Source organism: Chaetodon trifascialis, chromosome 17, assembly GCF_039877785.1.
Source record: "Chaetodon trifascialis isolate fChaTrf1 chromosome 17, fChaTrf1.hap1, whole genome shotgun sequence".
NCBI classification, from domain to species: Eukaryota; Metazoa; Chordata; class Actinopteri; order Chaetodontiformes; family Chaetodontidae; genus Chaetodon; species Chaetodon trifascialis.
Window position 1 is genome coordinate 14,356,489 of NC_092072.1, and position 19,651 is coordinate 14,376,139.

At 42.5% G+C, this 19,651-nt stretch overlaps 1 protein-coding gene across 1 annotated transcript; it reads left to right on the forward strand.

The window, feature by feature from the left end:
• The first annotated feature begins 209 nt into the window (after positions 1-209).
• On the forward strand, positions 210-11,949 carry ago2 (argonaute RISC catalytic component 2). The gene is made up of 20 exons (XM_070984092.1): positions 210-465; positions 1,675-1,722; positions 3,182-3,362; positions 3,458-3,578; positions 3,710-3,891; positions 4,224-4,360; positions 4,447-4,581; positions 4,941-5,028; positions 5,209-5,356; positions 5,453-5,572; positions 6,557-6,679; positions 6,903-7,036; positions 7,588-7,772; positions 8,392-8,551; positions 8,672-8,762; positions 9,130-9,324; positions 9,497-9,631; positions 9,927-10,028; positions 10,154-10,353; positions 10,459-11,949. Exons 1-20 carry the CDS (start codon positions 447-449, stop codon positions 10,565-10,567), a joined length of 2,613 nt encoding a protein of 870 aa, XP_070840193.1. The 5' UTR covers positions 210-446; the 3' UTR covers positions 10,568-11,949.
• The last annotated feature ends 7,702 nt before the right edge of the window (positions 11,950-19,651 follow it).

Below are 19,651 nucleotides of genomic sequence, written 5' to 3' on the forward strand. Positions count from 1 at the left end.
TGCTATTTTTTCTTTCGCAGAATTTTAAAGCTTCAATAGATAAAAGATGTGACCGAATTAAGAGCTCAAACCATTGCGCTTATAAGATAGTCATATATATTGTGAAATAAAAATGAAGGATTATAAAGGTTTAGGCTTCTTAACGGGAAGTGACCAAAGACGGAAGTAGATGGAAGTGAACTATCTTGCCCTGCATGGGTCTTTACTGTGCTATCTTTTCTCTCGTCTCTCGTTTTGTGTGTTGGGGGGATGGGGCCGTGCCGACGATGAGACACTCCAAATATTTACCACTTGGCTAACTAAATATCTTTATTTCCTCACTGGGCTTCTTCCGTCGCTCTTGTAGACATAAATACTTTTTGACCACGTATGGTTTTGGGTGGAATTTGGCTATAATAAAGTGGAGTATCCGTACGTCCACGACACACGCTTAAAAAGTCGACAAAATGTATTCCTCTGCTGGAGGTAAGTGGTGCAGCTAACATTAGCATCGGCTAAGTGATGCAGCTAGCACAAATTAACACAGTAGTTGCTGCATTTTTGTACTACATGACATTGAGCTAATGCTGAAACACCGACTCGATCCCGCTTTCATTTAGCTAGTTAATACAAAACTCAACAAATCCTTTGATCAAGAACATGTCGTCCCAGTCTTAAGTGGAGGCATTAGTAGTGGGGGCAAGCTTAGCTATCGTGCAACAACAAGAAGCTGCTGTTAGCCAAGTTAGCTTCAATGGTAACTCGCTCCCGAACTTGTTGTCACTTAGCTTCCCGATATAATTCCTCTAAATAGGATCGATTGGGGTAAATTTTCTGAATAACTAATGCAATTATAAACACAAATCATTGTTTTGAGTGTCTTGCAGTTTAACAGTAAGTGTAGGATTAAAGCAATATTTAGCGGCCGACCATGCTATTTAATCTCATCACCAATCTTGGCTATGGTTAGCCAACAGTGTCCAAGTTAAATTTGGTGAATTCGGTGTTTTTCCACGACGTACGTTTCCCCACGCCATTGAATCGCCCTGTCGGTCTAACACAGACTTTATGACATTGGACATATAAAGGTTAAGTGTGGAGAAGTTTGACCGAGACTGGTTGCAATCACAAATGAAAGAGTTAACTCTCACCTAGCAAGTTGACCAAATTTGTCAGCTTTTGTTTTTCATGTATGCTTTTCTCTCTTGCACTGGCTTTATTTTAACCAGGGTAACCAACAAGCGTAACACTGTCTTGTATTTCTCTCAGATGTAATAATTGCCCTACGGGTTTGTTTCTGTGGTGCTGGCGGCATCTTTGCTGTACTAAAATATGAATTAGCGTGTAGCATTAGTCTATTTCCAGGAGGATGGGCGGCTTCAGCAGGCTTAGATTGGCAGCTTGCTTGATTCCTTCTGTGTGCCTATTGATAAGAGTTGTGAAAAAGGCCTCCCTGATTGTGGATGATGGCGTTGTGTAAGCGATAAAGGAGCAAGACCTGCTGAAATGTATGTTTGCATTGGAAATGTACAATATGAGCAGCACTCTGCACATATCCTCTTCTTGCCACTTGCGGCATAAAGAACTAGTTCATGTTAGCATTTTATGTTAAATGACTCCATGTCTCCACCGCTGTATATTTAAAGATTTTGTGTGTTGGCTCGATTCATAACATGTCATTTTTGTCTTCTGCAGCTTCTGAGATGCCTGAGGGACCCCGTTCCTCTGGGTCAGCAAGCTCTGGTAAGGTTTTCCCATATTTGGCCTGTAAAGCCTTACACTTTTTTTTTAACATCCTTCATTCATCACAATATGTACTCATCTGAAACACAGTTTTTTCCTTCTGACTGTATATTGAAATTGTCCAGGAAATAGGGCACAGGTGATTTGGCGCTATAGGTGAGCTTCTAAGGAAGACGACGTCATTCTAAATAGTCAGTTTCCTCTTGAATGCTCCTCATTTCGCGCTCTGAATGGCGGAGCACATGTTTAGACACTAAAGGTTATTCAATGGCACGGACCGTATATTACTAGGTTTTATGGGTGTTATTCAGTTTGAATGAACAAAGCTGGAGCACAAAGATAAGGCGCTGACAGGAATGGAGGGTGGGCCTCACCGCCTCACTGTAATGTCGGAAGTTGCCGATATGGAGCGTCTTGGTTCAGTATGGCTGCTAATGATGAAAGCTCAGTACATCTTCTCCAGGATAATACAGAGAACAGAGTGGTCTGATTTGGCTCTGAGAAGGTCCAAATGCTCAAATAGCTTATCAGTAGCTGACAGTTTGAGTTTTGTTAGCCTCACTGATGCCAGCCAACTCACAACCACAACACTCACAAGAAGAGATTAATCTAGAATATATTGTATTAATGGTGACTTGGAGAACAATCAGTGATCTAAGCCGTGGTGTTAGATGATGACTTGACTCGCTGCATCCCAGTTTTTCCAAAACTTGGGAACAACTTTTAAAGCTGGATGCTGCAAATGTAAAAGGAGACTTGTCCCACCTCACAGATGTATTCAGAAGCTAATTTCATCAGGTAAATTACAACTTTAATGGCCGTCTTTTTTCCTTTATTAAATTGGAGACATAGATCAAGGCTGCCCTGCAGGCGCCTTGTGTTGTCCAGCAAGGTGTAAGAAGGGTTCATGATAAAGGTCTCACTCGAAAAGTGCACTCAAACAGCCGCAATGAAATTAAAGGTCATGGCAGCTGTGGGTGGTGATCACAAAATGTGCTTTACATTGCTTAAAAAAATACTCTTTGGATATAATAACTTCAGTCAAATCTGGGATGATGCCTGTGTTAGATAGATCATGTCTGTGTTTGTCTTACAATTTTGACATGTACCACAAGTAAGAGGCCTACTGATTGACATAGCTGAGCAGATTGTGCAGAACTGGTTGAGACACGTCACAGACACGTCTTAGATCATTTCTTGCTGAAGGTAATCATTAAAGAGGAGACTCCTGACATGTCTAATTGGCAGGAATTTGAAAACTCCCCACACATTTTTGCGTTAATTATTTTCCAGTGCTTTCAGGTGCCACAAAACCAGTTAACAGCAAAAACATTTAACTCGGGAGTAAATGTTGATATTTCATTATGATCTCTGCCGAGAAACACAATACCTTTGTATTCTCAAAGTGACACTGTGCTAATTATATGCTTTGTTACTTTACCTGTTTTGTGTGTTTTAGAACCCCCATCATCCCCAGTGCCAGAGTATGTGTTCAAGCCACCATCACGGCCAGACTTTGGCACCATGGGCCGGACAATCAAGCTCCAGGCCAACTTCTTTGAGATGGAGATCCCCAAACTGGAGGTCTACCATTATGACATTGACATCAAGCCTGAGAAATGCCCCAGGAGGGTCAATCGGTATGTACTCGTGTACTGCTTGATCAGCAGCCCCTGGCATGTGGTACATCAGTCCAGGGCTTTGTGGTAATTTATTTGTTTCATTGTGTTCTCAGTGAAATTGTGGAGCACATGGTCCAGCACTTTAAAACACAAATCTTTGGTGATCGAAAGCCGGTATATGACGGGAGGAAGAATCTCTACACTGCCATGCCCTTGCCCATAGGCAGAGACAAAGTATGTATTTCTCAGGACAACCTGCAGCAATAAAATCTCTGTTTTTGGGAATATTGCATAAACGTTGTTTAGTCTGAAAGTATCACAGCATTGCCTCTCTCTTTTTCCTTTCTTGCACATCTACTGCACAGGTGGAGCTTGAGGTAACCATTCCTGGTGAAGGCAAAGACCGCAGCTTCAAAGTATCCATCAAGTGGGTGTCCTGTGTCAGCCTGCAAGCTCTGCACGAGGCGCTATCAGGACGGCTACCCAGCGTCCCCTTTGAGACCGTCCAAGCCTTGGATGTGGTCATGAGACATTTGCCCTCAATGAGGTGGGTTTTTTTTAATCAAATAATAAATTGTCTTCTGGTGTATTTGTAATAAAAAAACGTACTGTTTTACATTATTGCTGACCTTCTTCTAAAGCCTTCAACCTGCTTTGAGGTGCAGATCTCCATTTGTGTTCATATAAACAGAAACTAAATTCATCTGCCACCCTGATGACGGCAAACTAACCGGCATGAATAAACAGAGCATGATAGGAAAGTGTTGCACAACCTGTTGGTCATTTATTTAATTTCTGAGCATACCATCAGGCAGGGATTAGGTTGCATTTGTGTCATTGCAGAGTGATAATCAGTTTGGAAATGCTTTAAATTTACAGGTATACTCCAGTGGGCCGCTCTTTCTTCACTCCCTCAGAGGGATGTTCGAACCCCCTCGGTGGTGGCAGAGAGGTGTGGTTTGGCTTCCACCAGTCTGTCAGGCCTTCCCTTTGGAAAATGATGCTCAACATCGATGGTAATTTTCAAGTCGATTGTGCACAAGTCATATGAAGTACAGTTGTTTCAGTGAATCTCATCTCTCTGTGCTCGTTTTGTTCGCAGTTTCAGCCACAGCGTTCTACAAAGCCCAGCCTGTAATTGAGTTCATGTGTGAGGTCTTGGATTTCAAAAGCATCGAAGAACAACAGAAGCCCTTAACAGACTCTCAACGAGTGAAATTTACAAAGGAAATCAAAGGTAGGTGAAGCTGGGGGCTTGCTTAGTAATGGCTAATGAAGTTGTTGTTGCAAGTTTTTATTTTGGGTGCACGGTGTTTATAACAAGGTTGTGAATGTCAAGCTTTGACTCAGTTACTATGTCTGTATATAATTAATAATATAGACTTGATTCAATGTTCTGTTTTTAGAGGTTTTGTTGAGAGTTAAAATAAAGTTTTATACTTGAACAGTTTAAATATTTGTCCCCATTTGCTTTTTCACCATCATGAGAAGAGTTATCACCCATGTCCTTTGTCACATGGGCTTTCCAAATGGAACTTTCTAGTTTGTGGGTATTTTTTCAACTCTGTTTTCCTTTGTCATGATTCCTCCAACCAGGCCTGAAGGTGGAGATCACCCACTGTGGGCAGATGAAGAGGAAGTACAGAGTGTGCAACGTGACCCGAAGACCAGCCAGCCACCAAACGTAAGAAAGCTCTTCTATCTCATCTTTCTCCATGCTGCATCATTGGTAGTTAAACTGTCGCTGAAGTACGTCATCTGCAGTCGAGCAACAGTAAATGTGTTGTTTCATGAAATGTATAAATGTAGATCGTGTGAAATCTGACAAGATGTGCTGTGCTTCTGTGGTATGTGCTTCCCTCAGGTTCCCCCTGCAGCAGGAGAACGGCCAAACTATTGAATGCACAGTAGCACAGTACTTCAAGGAAAAGTACAAGCTCATACTGAGATACCCCCACCTCCCGTGTCTACAGGTGGGACAGGAGCAGAAGCACACCTACCTACCTCTAGAGGTAAGCCTCTTCGACCTTGTGTACTTATTTTGAAAAGTATCCCAATTCACACTTCCTCTAAACCTGTTTCTGTTTCATGTGTGTCGCCCACTCTAGGTGTGTAACATAGTGGCAGGACAGCGCTGCATCAAAAAGCTGACGGACAATCAGACCTCCACTATGATCCGTGCCACGGCTCGATCGGCACCAGACCGTCAGGACGAGATTAGTAAATTGGTAAGATGTGGTGAGATGAATTTGAACTGAATACAACGCAGAAGTGAGCTCTGTGCCTGACAGACATTACAGCCTTAAAGCGGTTGTCAAAACCTTAGTTTCCACAAGCTTGACTCGACTTATGCAACAATGTGAGAAAGTAAACAGGGAAAGTTTTGACATTGCGTCAGCTGCTACGTGCCAGGATTAATAAATAATGCTTGCCCCTCAGTTTGGGACCATTAGCAAACCATGTCAGGATTGTGAATTCAAGAACTCTTTGCCCCAGTCAGGTCAAAGCTGGCAATGCGACCAGGAACAAGAAGGAAAAAACAAGTAACAAAAGCATGTAACATCGCTGGTTTTAGCCAGCCCCTGACATGTGACCCCACAACAGAGAACTTTGGAACATGCACACATGCCAGCAACTCCTGCCAGGGAATAATCTTACCAACCAGTTGTTGGTAGTCTTGTTAATAGTTGTGTCGCAGTCATGTACACAGTGCTCCAATAATCAGAAAGGACTCAAGGAAAATGAGATTGGTACAGAAATTGTTATGGCTTAAAAATGTGGTCAGTGGCATGTTTTCTCCACTGACTTTCAAAGAACAGGCTTTCCTTGACTGTTCAGTTGAGATAAGGAAACATGTCTCCCCTTTGGTGCCAAGTGTCTGCTGATTGGCTACTGGAGAAGAGGGTTCGTGACGTTGGTTATAATTAGCTGGAACCTTGCTAACCTACAGTGGTTTTCAGTCGGCAGTAATTTACATGTGGTATGTTGGCTCGACACCAACACTGCCACAGCAACACAAATAGGGATCAGTGATATTCATTGTTTTTTGTATGATATTTGTGGCAAACTATACACATTGAGTTTAAGAATATGTACAATATATTTTTCAATATTTCAAATCATGACTAACATCTTGCAGTTTGCAGCCGTTCAGGTTAAGTTACACTCAGATATTCACATCTAATCCACCTGCTGTGTTGCTCTGCTTTCAGATGAGAAGTGCCAACTTCAACACTGACCCTTACGTTCGTGAGTTCGGAGTGATGGTCAGGGATGAGATGACCGAAGTGAATGGCCGTGTCCTACAAGCACCTTCCATTCTGTATGGAGGCAGGGTACGTTGATCACCAATTAACCAATTCCAACTAGTCAAAAGGCAGTTGTTGATATCTACAACTGTGGCCACTGCTCCTCACTAAATGTTTAAAGGGCTTGCCATAAAATGCACTTTTCATGCATGCAGCTGTGGCACAATTCATTTGTTGGTATTACATTACACTGGAATAACTTTATCTTGTGTACAATGACTAACACTAACACGGCCGCCGTCATTTGCAGAACAAAGCAATAGCCACGCCAATCCAGGGAGTATGGGACATGAGGAACAAGCAGTTCCACACTGGCATTGAGATCAAAGTGTGGGCCATCGCCTGCTTTGCGCCACAGAGGCAGTGCACTGAACTCCTACTCAAGTAAGTGAAGCACTGCAGCATGTTGCAAATGGATCCCATGTCATCATGAACCTTTTGTTGGGGTTGATGGCAGGCAGCCCACCATGAAGCGGCGGATGGTGGAAAGTTGTGAGCATAGCTTAAGGGCTGAAACACACCCCATTGAAGTACACAAACACAAGGATACGCTGAGCTATGAGCTGGAGCTCCAAATGTTGTAGTGACAGAAACGGCTCAAAGCTGTCTTATTTGATTTGTGTCTCTTTTGGGACTTTCACAATTGTTGCGACAGCCCAGTTTCCAGAGTCTCTCCCTGTATTGCCCCCCTGAGGACTGAGGTATTTTAGCTCTACAGGGGCGTAGGAGTACATGTTGAGTACATACAGCTGTGCCGTTCATTTGCAATGTCTTTGCTTGCTTGAATCAAGGTACACCAGCTAGCCCAGGGTCAAAGATACCGTTAGGTGGTGTAGTTATGTTTTAAGCGTTTCACTTGCTGTTACTTTCTCTTGCAACCCAGACTGCTAAACCTCATAACAACATTACAATAATCATCTCCTCGTCTGTCTCAGAGCGTTCACAGATCAGCTGAGGAAGATCTCGAGGGATGCAGGGATGCCCATCCAGGGTCAGCCTTGCTTCTGTAAATACGCCCAGGGGGCGGACAGCGTGGAGCCCATGTTCAGGCACCTCAAGTACACCTACCAGGGCCTCCAGCTGGTGGTCGTCATCCTGCCAGGGAAGACGCCCGTCTACGGTGAGGGATCCACTCGTACAGTTGCTGGTTTTTGTGTCGTTTAGGGAAGAACTTGATTCATATTTATCTATTTCTGGAGCTAAGACATTCAGCTGAATAATAATGCTACGACAACACGCAATTAGGGTTGGACAGTTTAAGTTGTTAGCAGACGTGCTAATTGACACCACAAACTCTCGTTGGTTTCAAGCAAATGTTTTTGCTGCGGGAAGGCATTGCTTAAAACAAACACGTTTCCAAATCAACGAGGATTTGTGTGATTAGAGAGAGTTATATTTGAAGCTCTGGCAGTTGGTCTGGTGTTTCTGAACATGCCTGCTGCTTCAGTGCCCGCTAAGCAAGTTTTACTGCTTCTATTTCTGCTTTAGGAATTGACCACAGGGAGACACGAGCCAAATAAAGCTACAGTCTCCCCATAGTTCTTTTTAGCTGCTCCTCCGTTCACCTCCCAACTCACTCTGTCATTTAAACATCAGGAATTACCCCTGCGTGGAAAATGTATTTATAGTCCCAAATGGCTGTGAGTGGTCAGTGTACCTGTTTGCACTCCATGTGACGTGAGTATCGTACCTGACTGTGTGTGACTGATGTTTCCTTATCGTCTGGCTGCGTGTTGTAGCTGAGGTGAAACGTGTCGGGGACACGGTGCTCGGCATGGCCACGCAGTGTGTGCAGGTGAAGAACGTTCAAAAGACGACTCCTCAGACCCTCTCCAACCTCTGTCTGAAGATCAACGTCAAGCTGGGCGGCGTCAACAACATCCTCCTCCCGCAGGGCAGGTGAGTGAAGATACTGAAATCCTGTAATTAATCAATGGGTATGTCTTTGAAATATGGCACCCAGCAGAATGGGGAAATATCATTTTCTTGTGCTGATTTCCACCTGTGTCAATGCTCCAGGCCGTTGGTGTTCCAGCAGCCAGTGATCTTCCTTGGTGCAGATGTGACTCATCCGCCTGCAGGAGATGGAAAAAAGCCCTCCATCGCAGCTGTAAGTAACACCACACCACACTATGAGTATTTTCCCTTTGCTAAACACTTAAATATGGTGTGATCTAAGTGCCAAAATCACAGAATTGTCAACCATCTCTGCAGCTCTTAAGATTTGTTCAAGCTATTGTTTTGACTTTATGCCCAGTACAAAACCCCACTGTATGCTGCTCACCTGGTACGAAGCTGCACACACACACAGTTACTGAGAGTTAGTGATATAATAGTAGTGTGTGTGCGCGTGTCCATCCAGCAGTGCAGTAAATTGCTCTTACATTTCTTCATCTACCCTTTAATTTTTAACATTGTGCTGTATGTCATTATAAGTCAGTCCTTTCATTTGGTACTTAATAGTATTTCCTTTTCAGGTCGTTGGTAGTATGGATGCTCATCCCAGCAGATACTGTGCTACAGTGCGGGTGCAGCAGCACCGTCAGGACATCATCCAGGACCTGGCCACCATGGTGAGGGAGCTGCTCATCCAGTTCTACAAGTCCACCCGCTTCAAGCCCACCAGAATTATCTACTACCGTGATGGCATCTCTGAGGGCCAGTTCAACCAGGTGAGGCACATATCAGGGAGGACGATAAACTGAAATATCAGTAAACTTTTAGGGACCAATATAAGAAGATGATGTACTTAGCAGAGTTGACGTTGATTTCTGTGACAGTATTTTAACATATTTTGTGTCATCTGTGCAACCTCTCACCTGTTCATTTCTTTGGACTTGACAGGTCCTTCAACATGAGCTGCTGGCGATCCGTGAGGCCTGCATAAAACTAGAGAAGGACTACCAGCCTGGCATCACCTTTGTGGTCGTGCAGAAGAGACACCACACACGACTGTTCTGTATGGACAGAAACGAGAGGGTCAGTAATCTGTCACAAGTAGGAGTTTGTCAGTTTTGTAACCAAGAGTTTGAGACTGCAGTAGAAAAAGATGAAGCACCAAATTAGAGGCATTACATCTTTTCAGTAATTTGGTGACACTAGCATTTAAACCCCTACTTGGTATGGCATTCCCATATCTGGAAATCTACTTTTCAGTTGAAAAATATTGTGCATAGGACAAAGTCTGATATGGTGCCTTTGCTCTCATTAAATTAAGTTTGTGATCCAAATATTATGAAACCATCCCGACTCATTTGCACTAATACTGTTGCAGGTTGGGAAGAGTGGCAACATTCCTGCAGGCACCACAGTGGACACCAAAATCACTCACCCGTCAGAATTTGACTTCTACCTTTGCAGTCACGCTGGCATTCAGGTAAGAACTGAATTGGGATGATCTGTAATTGAACTGCATGAAAAACAAATGGATCATCCGCCGACCTGGCTGGTAATGGAAGACTGTCAATAGCAACACCTGTCATCCGTCGCCACTCCTCGCAGGGTACCAGCAGGCCGTCTCATTACCATGTGCTCTGGGACGACAACCACTTCTCTTCAGATGAACTGCAGGTCCTCACCTACCAGCTGTGTCACACCTATGTGCGCTGCACCCGGTCAGTTTCCATCCCAGCACCAGCTTACTACGCCCATTTGGTGGCTTTCCGGGCTCGCTATCACTTGGTGGACAAAGAGCACGACAGGTAAGGACTCGACACTTTCGTGTACTTGTATTATATAAGAGTTGAACTGTATGAAATGTTCATGAAACCCCCTTCCTCTGTTAATTTCTAATGTTTCCATTTCAGTGCCGAGGGCAGTCACACATCAGGCCAGAGTAATGGGCGCGACCAACAGGCCTTGGCCAAGGCCGTTCAGATCCACCAAGACACCCTGCGCACCATGTATTTTGCCTGAGAGCACACAGCCCTGTGCGGGTTGGGATGGGTGAGACCCCACTGATGAAACACACTACCCCTCGCTGTCTCACTGTCAGCTGTCTGTCGATAGCATCGCAGAGGTTTCACATCGCGGTCTCCCCGCCGAACAGACCTGTCAGTTACCCACATGTCTACAATTGTACTTCAGCCCCCGACCCTCCCAAACCAAGCCAGCTATTAAACTGTAAGATGCAAAAGAATCCCTCTTCTGCGGGATTTGAGCTGGAAGAGGTTTTATTTACATGTTGTGCATTAGTGTGTGTTTGTATTTGTTGTGGGGAAATATGTTGCAAAATATGAAAGGAAAAGGAAGCATTTGAACACTGTTAGAAGACATTTCTAAACTAGTGGGCAGTATCATTATAATTTAGAAGAAGCTGTTCACCCTCCTTCTCCTGTTTCTATTGTTTGTTAGGGTCTTGGTGCTTGAAGGGAGAAGGATCAAATTCATCAAAAGATGAGGGGGCCTGTTCACTGTTTATATGCCTAAAGATTCGCTCCTCTGACAAACATTATTTATCAGCCAATCAAAGCAAAGTGCACTGACCAGAATGGGTACTTCAATCAGGACAAAAGTACTTAATATACTGAGGGTTGCGTGTGATTTTTCACATAGGGCACTATGTGATGAAAAGTGCCATTCGAGACCACCTTTCTGTTGTCATTTCTGTGTAAAACTATGAATTATTAGGCCCGTACCTGCTGGGTTTTCAGTATTTGTCCTTGATTGACACTGACGACCATTTTATGCCAAATCTGGTGACGACTCGCTAAAGGATTCTTTGCATCAGATTTGTTGTCAACCCTTGAACCAACACTTAGTTCATTGTAGATGAGGGCTTTTAGTGTTCCAATAGAGATTGAAAGAACAGCAATTTTATCCTTCTCTGCCTCTCTTGTTAGTCTGAACTGAAAGAGTTGCACCAGTAACCTAATTCCCATGCCGAGAAATAGTGTATTGGGACTGGCTCCCAACAAGGACACCTTTCTAATGTACTCTGAGCCGTGTTGATAAAAGACACATGACGTAGAACTCAACATAGAGGGGAACTTGATGAAATCTGTTTTTTCTTTTTTCCCCCCTTCAGTTTTTATAGTCTAATTTCAATCATTTTTGTAATGAATATGCATGTAGCTGACTCATGTTTTAGACATTTAGGCATTTGTGATACTTGTTTTATTTCTTCCTTTATACACATTAACCCTACTTCTATATTTTAATGTATATAGCAGCAGGATAGTGTTTTCTGCAGTGTCTTTGTCAGAGCGGGACATTTGTGTGGCGTCTCGATATCCAGGCATTCGGTACAGTGGAGTGAAAGCTGCAACGTTTTAGAGTTTAAACGATCGAAATTCCCTAAAGAAAAAAAAAAATCTAGTGTTTGCTCCAGGACTCGGGAGCAGTCGTCGCACAAACGCTTGGGTTTTATGCAAATGACTTTTTTGTGAGTCTTTATACTATATAGTAATGTTGGTAATAAGGTATATTTTGAATAAGCTTTCAGTGGAGGCTGCTGAATATATTAGAGACGTGTTTTTTAAATAACCGGCCCACGTGTAGTCTAAATTAACACTGTCTATTTGTATACAGATTTTAAGTGCAAATATTCTCTTGCCTTCTAAGACTGTTACGGTCTTACTAATAATTCTAGACATTTCCTAACATCCCACCTAAGTTTTACGACTAAGTTAAGCTGGCGAATGTTCTCATAGTCTTGATTGGAGGCGAGTAGTCTACATTTTCTAACTATGCATCATTTTTAACCAAGAGATATAGCAGTGGGGTGTCTCACATGAATTGGGGTCATTTTTTTTTTTTTAGAGGTAGATAATCAGGGTTTTTTTTTTTCTTTTTTGGGGTTATTTTTTTAGCATGTTGCATTTAGTAGCGTTTCTTAGTGCTTGTCAGCGTCTTCATGCCTTTCTAACGGGATGAAGTATTTATGTGGTCATTTGTAACCTTGTAGATTTTATAGCCTGAAAATTGGGTGTATCCTTTTTAACGCCGAATCTTTTCTTAGCCAAACAAGATTACGAACTTTTACACGATTACTATTCAAAAGACATAGAAGCACAAAAGGACATCTTGATTCGAGGTGCTAGAAGTTTTCACTGTAAAAACCACCTTAATTCCTCACTGGACTGGTCAACAAGGCTTTTTACTTGTGTGTTTAAAAAGATGCTTCGTCATCTTGAGGATCTTCGCTCTCCCTTTGACGACCTCTCTGTGTTACCCTTTTTACTCGTTACCTGTAAAGCAACTAGAAATCCGACTGACTGTGTTTGTGGGGCATTCTGAAAATCACGTACTTGATATTTACTGTTATGATGTCAATATTGTTCTTATCGGTGCTGGTCTCACAACATGTAAATTTGGATGCACTTTTGATAGCAGAACGTTGGTATGACTTCTACACATGTGTGTTCCTCAATCGAAGCAGGAGGCTCGGCCATATTGTGTGACACTGGCGTAATTGTATGGAAATGGCCGTGTGTTCTACCTCTTGTTACCTGTTAAAATGTTATGGTAACATCACACTGCTGGCCATTTCTGTATAATTACCCCTGCTATCTATCTAATTGGCATTGTTTGAGTCTTGCATTGACAGTAGAGGTTTTAAACGCTTGGTGTGCGTGATGGTGAACGCGCTTTTCTCAGTTTATGTAGTTGTGTGATTTTTTTTTTTTTTGCATAGTTTTACTCAGACTGATAAGAGAGAATGTGCTTTTTAAGATTTTCTTTTAATGGTTTTGAGTATTGAGCTGTACGACCAAATTCTTGAAGTGTGTTTTGTATTCACACACACAGCTTTCCCTTCTTTCTTTCCTTTTATTCTATGCACCAATGAAATGACTTTTTTTTTTTTTTTTTTTTTTTGGGACACCTTGACTTTAGACCCGAGCAGTGTAACAACAAAAGCAAAGCCCACGTCAGGCGTGATCATTGCATAAAATGGAAATGTACCGCAGTGGTGCTGTTTGTCAAACTGTTAGCGTTGCTTGCTACTTACAAACAAAACAGAGAGAATAAAATCAAGCACAATCCGAAATCCATGTGAAGGTAATTCCACATTTGATCAGATCCATTTCACCACGGAACATTATGTAGTCACATGCGATCATGTGTTGAAATCTTTGAGGGTGACTGGATCAGATCCAGTGAGTCTGAGTTGTGTTTTTTTTGGAGACTGGTGTCAGGTGGGGCCCCGCTGTGTTCAGGAATGTGGATGTCCTCGGAAAATGCCTGTCATGCAGAGAGTGGGAAAGTGAACGCCGGGGGTCCTAAATGGTTGTGTGCTGAGATTCAGAGCAGGAGGTGGCTTTGTGCTTGTTGTTACTGCTTCTTTATGTTTTACATTGCATTTCCGAGCACCTTAACAGAGCAGATCACAATGGCATTGCTTTTCTTGGAGATAAAACGCAAACATTTGACAATGTTGTTTTTGCACTAAACAAGAATGGACTTTTGTAGCTGTTGCAGCATTAAGAGTATTTATCAGGTGGCAGACTCGCAGCCTCGTTTTTTTAATGTAGAAAGGAGCAGTTGGCATTGGTTGCTTTTCAACATACAAGGAGCACAGCCAAGCATGGCCCGAGAGCCTCGGTGTGTGCGTTTTCCATTCAGATAACCGCGGCTGCTGATCAGCAGGGATTCTGTCCAGCCAACCAGCATTCAGCGCGTCATCTTTCAGAAATATCCTTATGCCTTTAACAAAAGAGTGAAACTTACATTGGCATGGGTGGGTTGCCTTTGTACAGTGATGTGGTGGAAAGGTGCTTTATGCAAAACAAGCTGACAGGTGTCGAAAAGTAGCCGATTATTTCTGCACAGTAAGATTTCTGCAGAGACACGGAGGCCAAAGTGCTGCTTGAGGTGGAAATGTTCAGGAAGTTTGACGCGGGGGGCACGCTCCCTGTTCGAGACGGCCATGTGCGTAGAATAAATAACGCCGAAAGTTGGGCCTCTTTTTGCGTGTGCTTTGTGAGTCCGCCATAGACTTCACATATCAAGATTCAGAAGAGGTGTTTCCGTTTTACATAAATCTGCTTGAGTATAATGGGCTAAATCAAGAATGTGAGTGGAGCAAATGAATACACCAACCTGGATGAATGTGGCTCGACTTTACAAGTTAAATGGTGCCCAAGGTGCTTGGATTGGTATTCAGAACACCTGCAGTGGTCGCACTGATGGCATTACAGGATACTTTCTCATAGATGTTTCACTTCATTTTGGCTGGTTTCGTGTTTTTTTTTCCCCGTATCTTTTGGAGTGGCCAAAGCTGGGACAAAGCAGGTTCTAGAAACGGCTTGTTCCTGAACGTTCATGGCATATCGTTAGCTAATTGATCAGTTCATTTTATTTTCTTGATACCAGGGTTTGTTTTCTTTTAGATTATAAATTTAGGGTTGGAAGAGGCCGAGACAAAATTCCTCCCAGCGTAATGCTTGGCCTGTTTACTTTTTTCTTTCTTGAATGGTGTGTGAATAAAATCAAGCCCAGTTTCTACCCATACATCAGTTTATTCCAAACCATCACACCCTGTATAATAATGCTTGTCCTCTCTTGTAGAGAAACTATTGCTGATATAAAGAAACCTCTTGTAGAGTAGAACCTATTTTCCTAGCTCCAAATAATAACAATGAATGTACTTAGAGCCTGTGTGGTTTGTAATATTGTATTGGCCATCCACCCAGTACATTTCTACTCATGTTTGCTTCTCGTGTACAGCCTTTTTCTTTTTGCTGTTTTCTCTATTTTCTCCTATTTATAGGCCTCAGTAATTGCAGAAAGTGCTCTGTTCTTGAACATTTGTTGATTTAGATGGCACTCTCGTCACCGCCGATGTTATTAATCTTTTCTCTGAACAGGAAATGTACAGTTGAGATGTCTTTCTGTCGATGTTGGCTTACTGGAGTTTTAGGAGACAAATGTTTCACACTGATGCAAAGAGTAGTCATCTTTTCTGTTCTGCCATCATGCATGTGTGAGGTGCTGTAACATAAGAGCTGTGTGTCTATTCATATATATATATATATATATCCATATATATGTATATGGGATGGTTGCTTTGGTGTGTGTGTGATCTTGTTTGCAGTTAGATTTTTGGCTGCTTCTTGTCCTGTAAAAGCCTCCCGGAGTTCAGCTCACTAACTCGTTAGCGCAGTGCCACTTGAAAGCAAAGAAGCTAAGGTTTTTGTTAGAGCATAGCTTGTGTTCCTCATCTTTGGTGATTGTATAATTCCGCATGTTTTTTTAAAAGTACCGATTCGGATTTACAAGGCACTCAGCTGGCTTCAGCAAGCATAATGTTCCTGTTCCTATTCCTACATAAACCTTTCTGAAGCATCACTTTGTCTTTGATGGTCAGTCTTTATCATGCCAGTGTCTACAAGTTGTGTGGTGTCCACAAGGTCTCTCCAGTAAAAAGATTGCCTACGTTACTGTTTTAACTGCAAGTCTGAAGTATTGAGTACAGATTTAAATGGTGTACTGGTAGACCTGAGGAAACCATGACGCCTCATGTCCATCAGATGCTTTTCACTTCAGTTCTTAGTCTTGGTTGCAGCATCGCCCAGAAGGATTTCAGAGGTGTCTGCATGTTTTTCCAACCTTTTGTAGCCATACTAGCAGTGTGGCTGTCCAGATGGCAGCATTGGTCAGATGTTTGATCCAACGTTTTGGTCTCTGCTTAAATATCTCAGCAACTATCAGAGAGATTGCCGTGAAGTTTGATTCAGCAGGTCAGATGTTTCACTCACAAAGTGAAATATTTCAACATGTACTAGATGGATTGGCACAGAATTTCCACCATCACGTCAAAATTTTTAAACTTGTTTGTTGCTGTAGTTTATGACCAAACGCCTGCAACACCTAATACCATTCCTGCCAGCTTCATCTGTGCTTTGTGTTGTGTGTATGCTAAGCCTGGATGGCGACAGTGGTAAACATCTGCATGGAAACATTGTGAGGGTGTTTGGATATTACCATGCTGACGTTAGCATTTAGCTCAAAGTGCCGGGGTGCTTAAGTTCAGCCTCAGCTGCTAGCATGGCTGTAGACTCGTGTTGAAGCTGAAAACATGTTTGCAGCTCATTTATGTGGTAACAAATACTTTCCCTTTACACAGCATGCCATCTTATCCTTTTTTTGGATCTGTCAGTTGTCAATTCTTGACAGTTGCTCGTAATATGTTGGAATTTCTGTACATTCAGATGTGAATCTCAAGCTTCAGACTCATGGTGCTCTGGTAAAAATAGAACTATGTTAAATCTGGATGGAATGAAATCTGGCAGCCGTGACTGAGCCTCAACACGACACAGTTGTTTCCATTGGACATTCAGGGTTATTAGGCCAGGAGCTGTCGTAAATCTGACTGTGGAGAACTTAACCTAGCTTCACCAAACCAAACCAACGCCATCCAGCCGATCCACATGCATCCAATCATGAAAGACTCATGGGTATTTTTGTATTTTCAAAGCATTTCTAGTCTTTGAAATGACTTGGCTTTTTATTTACCAACTTGGAATAGAACTACCTCAGAGCAGTGTCAGGTGCTAGCTAATATTAGCCCTAATTTATAACAATGGTAACAAAATCCAAAATTCGTGTGACCAAACCAATACAAGCCAATATTGCGCGAGAGCACTGTTCTTTCCTTTAACTTTAACACATGCAAAACCAAGTGATCATGTATGACTGGTTGGTTGCTTTAGTTGGTTACATTTTAGGGGACCAAATCTTTGTAATTGGGAGTCTCACTGTTTCATGCGAGTCTTCTTTTTAACAGATGGTGACAAAAGCAGCCCAGCACAACCTAGGACTCATTCATGTGGTGACATAAACTACTCATGACTGGATCATATATCAGCAAACGTGCCATCATGCGGTCGCTATGACGGTGTGTTGATATTCCAGTTAAATGTTGGTGATATTGAGGAATGTTTGCAGCGGCGTTGGAAAGATGTATGTACAGCAATACGCCAGTCTGTCCTCTCAACGCAGGCCAGGGCTACGCTCAGTAAACATTTTAGACTTTCAGTTAGCAGGACGATACTTCTTCTCCATATATGGAACCAGCTTTTTCTGTTTTTGTTTTACCAGAATGTTGAAATATAAAAGGTTTCATACCGGACAGAGCCACTCCATGTGATCAAATGCCTACAACTCTCTGCCATGTCAACCCAGTATTGCAATAAAAATCAGGGTGGATGCCCCTGTCTCGTAATCATTTCCACATCTCCTACAGTTAGCCAGACTCAGCGCCATGTTTTTTACGGGGGTAGGATGTAGTTTTGCATGCAACAATTTACAAAGGGAACATAAACGTTTGAACATACTTCACGATGCATCAGAACATTGTAAACTTCAACGAAAGGTACATACGAAGTCGCGCGGAAGTGAACTACAGTTTGTCGTAATTCAGCCGAAGCTGAAAACATCCAGCGTGTTTGTAGTCGTTTTATGTGTGCCTTTTGTCGGATCTCTCTTCTCCATCTGGCCCCAGCTTTGGGTTTGCGAGTCCTTTTCAACACAAAGGTTTGACGAAAATCTGCTGCACCACATCAAAAAAAAATAAAAAATTAATTATCATGCAACCTTGTGTGTAGATGCTGCATAGAACGATCAGTATTTGTGTTTTGCACTTTCAAAGCAGTCTCAAAAAAAAAAAAAAATCGCCCATTTGAGGTTGGGCAGAAAGTAAAAAGAAATAACTGACGAGGTATTTTGTGCTATCAATAGGAATTATAAGGAATAATATGACTTTGAAGAGCTTTTCTAAAAAGGTTGATATATCTATATATATTCATGAAGTACCTCATAAGCCTGATATATGCTGCATTGACTTTTTTTTCTGTAGTGTACTTCATATTGTCCAATAAAATTTGAATTTTCCCCTTCTGGGAGGTTTGAGTGTCGCCGCAGGCTGTGCACGTGCCACAACCAGTCAATCTGATCCGAGTTCTGTCGTAACAGATGAGTGTTACACCTTGTGGCCAAATGATAATGTGTCATTTATGCAATTTCTACGCAAACGTCATCCGAATCTTTTCTCCGTTGTAGCCACGTCATGTTTCTGTGCTCTGCCGTCTTGTTTATCTGCGTATTCTCTGTGTCTGTGTAGCCAAAAATATCGGGTTTAGCTGCCGAAGAGTTGACGTGCACCAAGCATCCAGCGAGGCTCTGTGGTATAACGCCACTGTTGACTCAGGTATTGTCGTGAAAAGGGCTGTATCTGCTTACTGTGTCCCTGACCCCCCCCCCCCCAACCACCACCACCTTACCCCACCCTACCCTGCACCTTTGTCTTAAAATAGCCTTAGATCTACACGTGAGGTTCCTATTTGGCCTTAAAAGTTGAACAAATTATGCACTACAATTTCACAGACTTGACAGAGAGCTCGATTCCCGTTCAGACACGTTTCTCTTGAAGAGTTGGGGTCATTGCCACGTTATCTACCTCCTATGAATGTAGGGGCCGTCCTGGAGTTGTAGTCGACTGCAAAACCTTTTTTGATTTTCTCGCTCGTTTAAAGACAACAGACAATCATCTGTAGACTCTTGAAAAATATAAACGATATTCCCCTTTATATCCATACATAGAACTGATTCCAGGACGCTCCGTTTTTTTTATTCTTTTTTTTTTGTTTAATGTTGTTTTTTTTTCCCTCATTGGCCATTTTCATTTTATACGTTGTGCTTTTTTTTTTCATTGTAAGCCATGATGGAGAAGCAAAGTGACCAAAGTCTCTTGGCAAAGGCAGCCGTGCACAGCCGCGTGGATTCAAACCTCCCTTCATTTGTGTCATTTTGAGCTCACTTTTGAGTTGTTGTTTATTTTTTTTCCCTCTCTCTCTCTCTCTCTCTCTCTCTCTCTCTCTCTCTCTCTCTCTCTCTCTCTCTCTCTCTCTCTCTCTCTCTCTCTCTCTCTCTCTCTCTCTCTCTCTCTGTCTCTCTCTGTCTCCCTCTGTCTCTCTCTCTCTTGTTCTCTCTCTTCTCCCTTATTTAAACCACGACATGCCAAAACTGAATTTGCTGTCATTCCTGTTCTGGTGAGGGTCT

What these genes read in the sequence shown, in the direction of transcription:
- ago2 (XM_070984092.1), top strand. An exon ending in TGCCCATAGGCAGAGACAAA is followed by an intron (nt 3,579 to 3,709) that starts GTATGTATTTCT and finishes TCTACTGCACAG; the next exon opens with GTGGAGCTTGAGGTAACCAT. An exon ending in AGACCAGCCAGCCACCAAAC is followed by an intron (nt 5,029 to 5,208) that starts GTAAGAAAGCTC and finishes TGCTTCCCTCAG; the next exon opens with GTTCCCCCTGCAGCAGGAGA.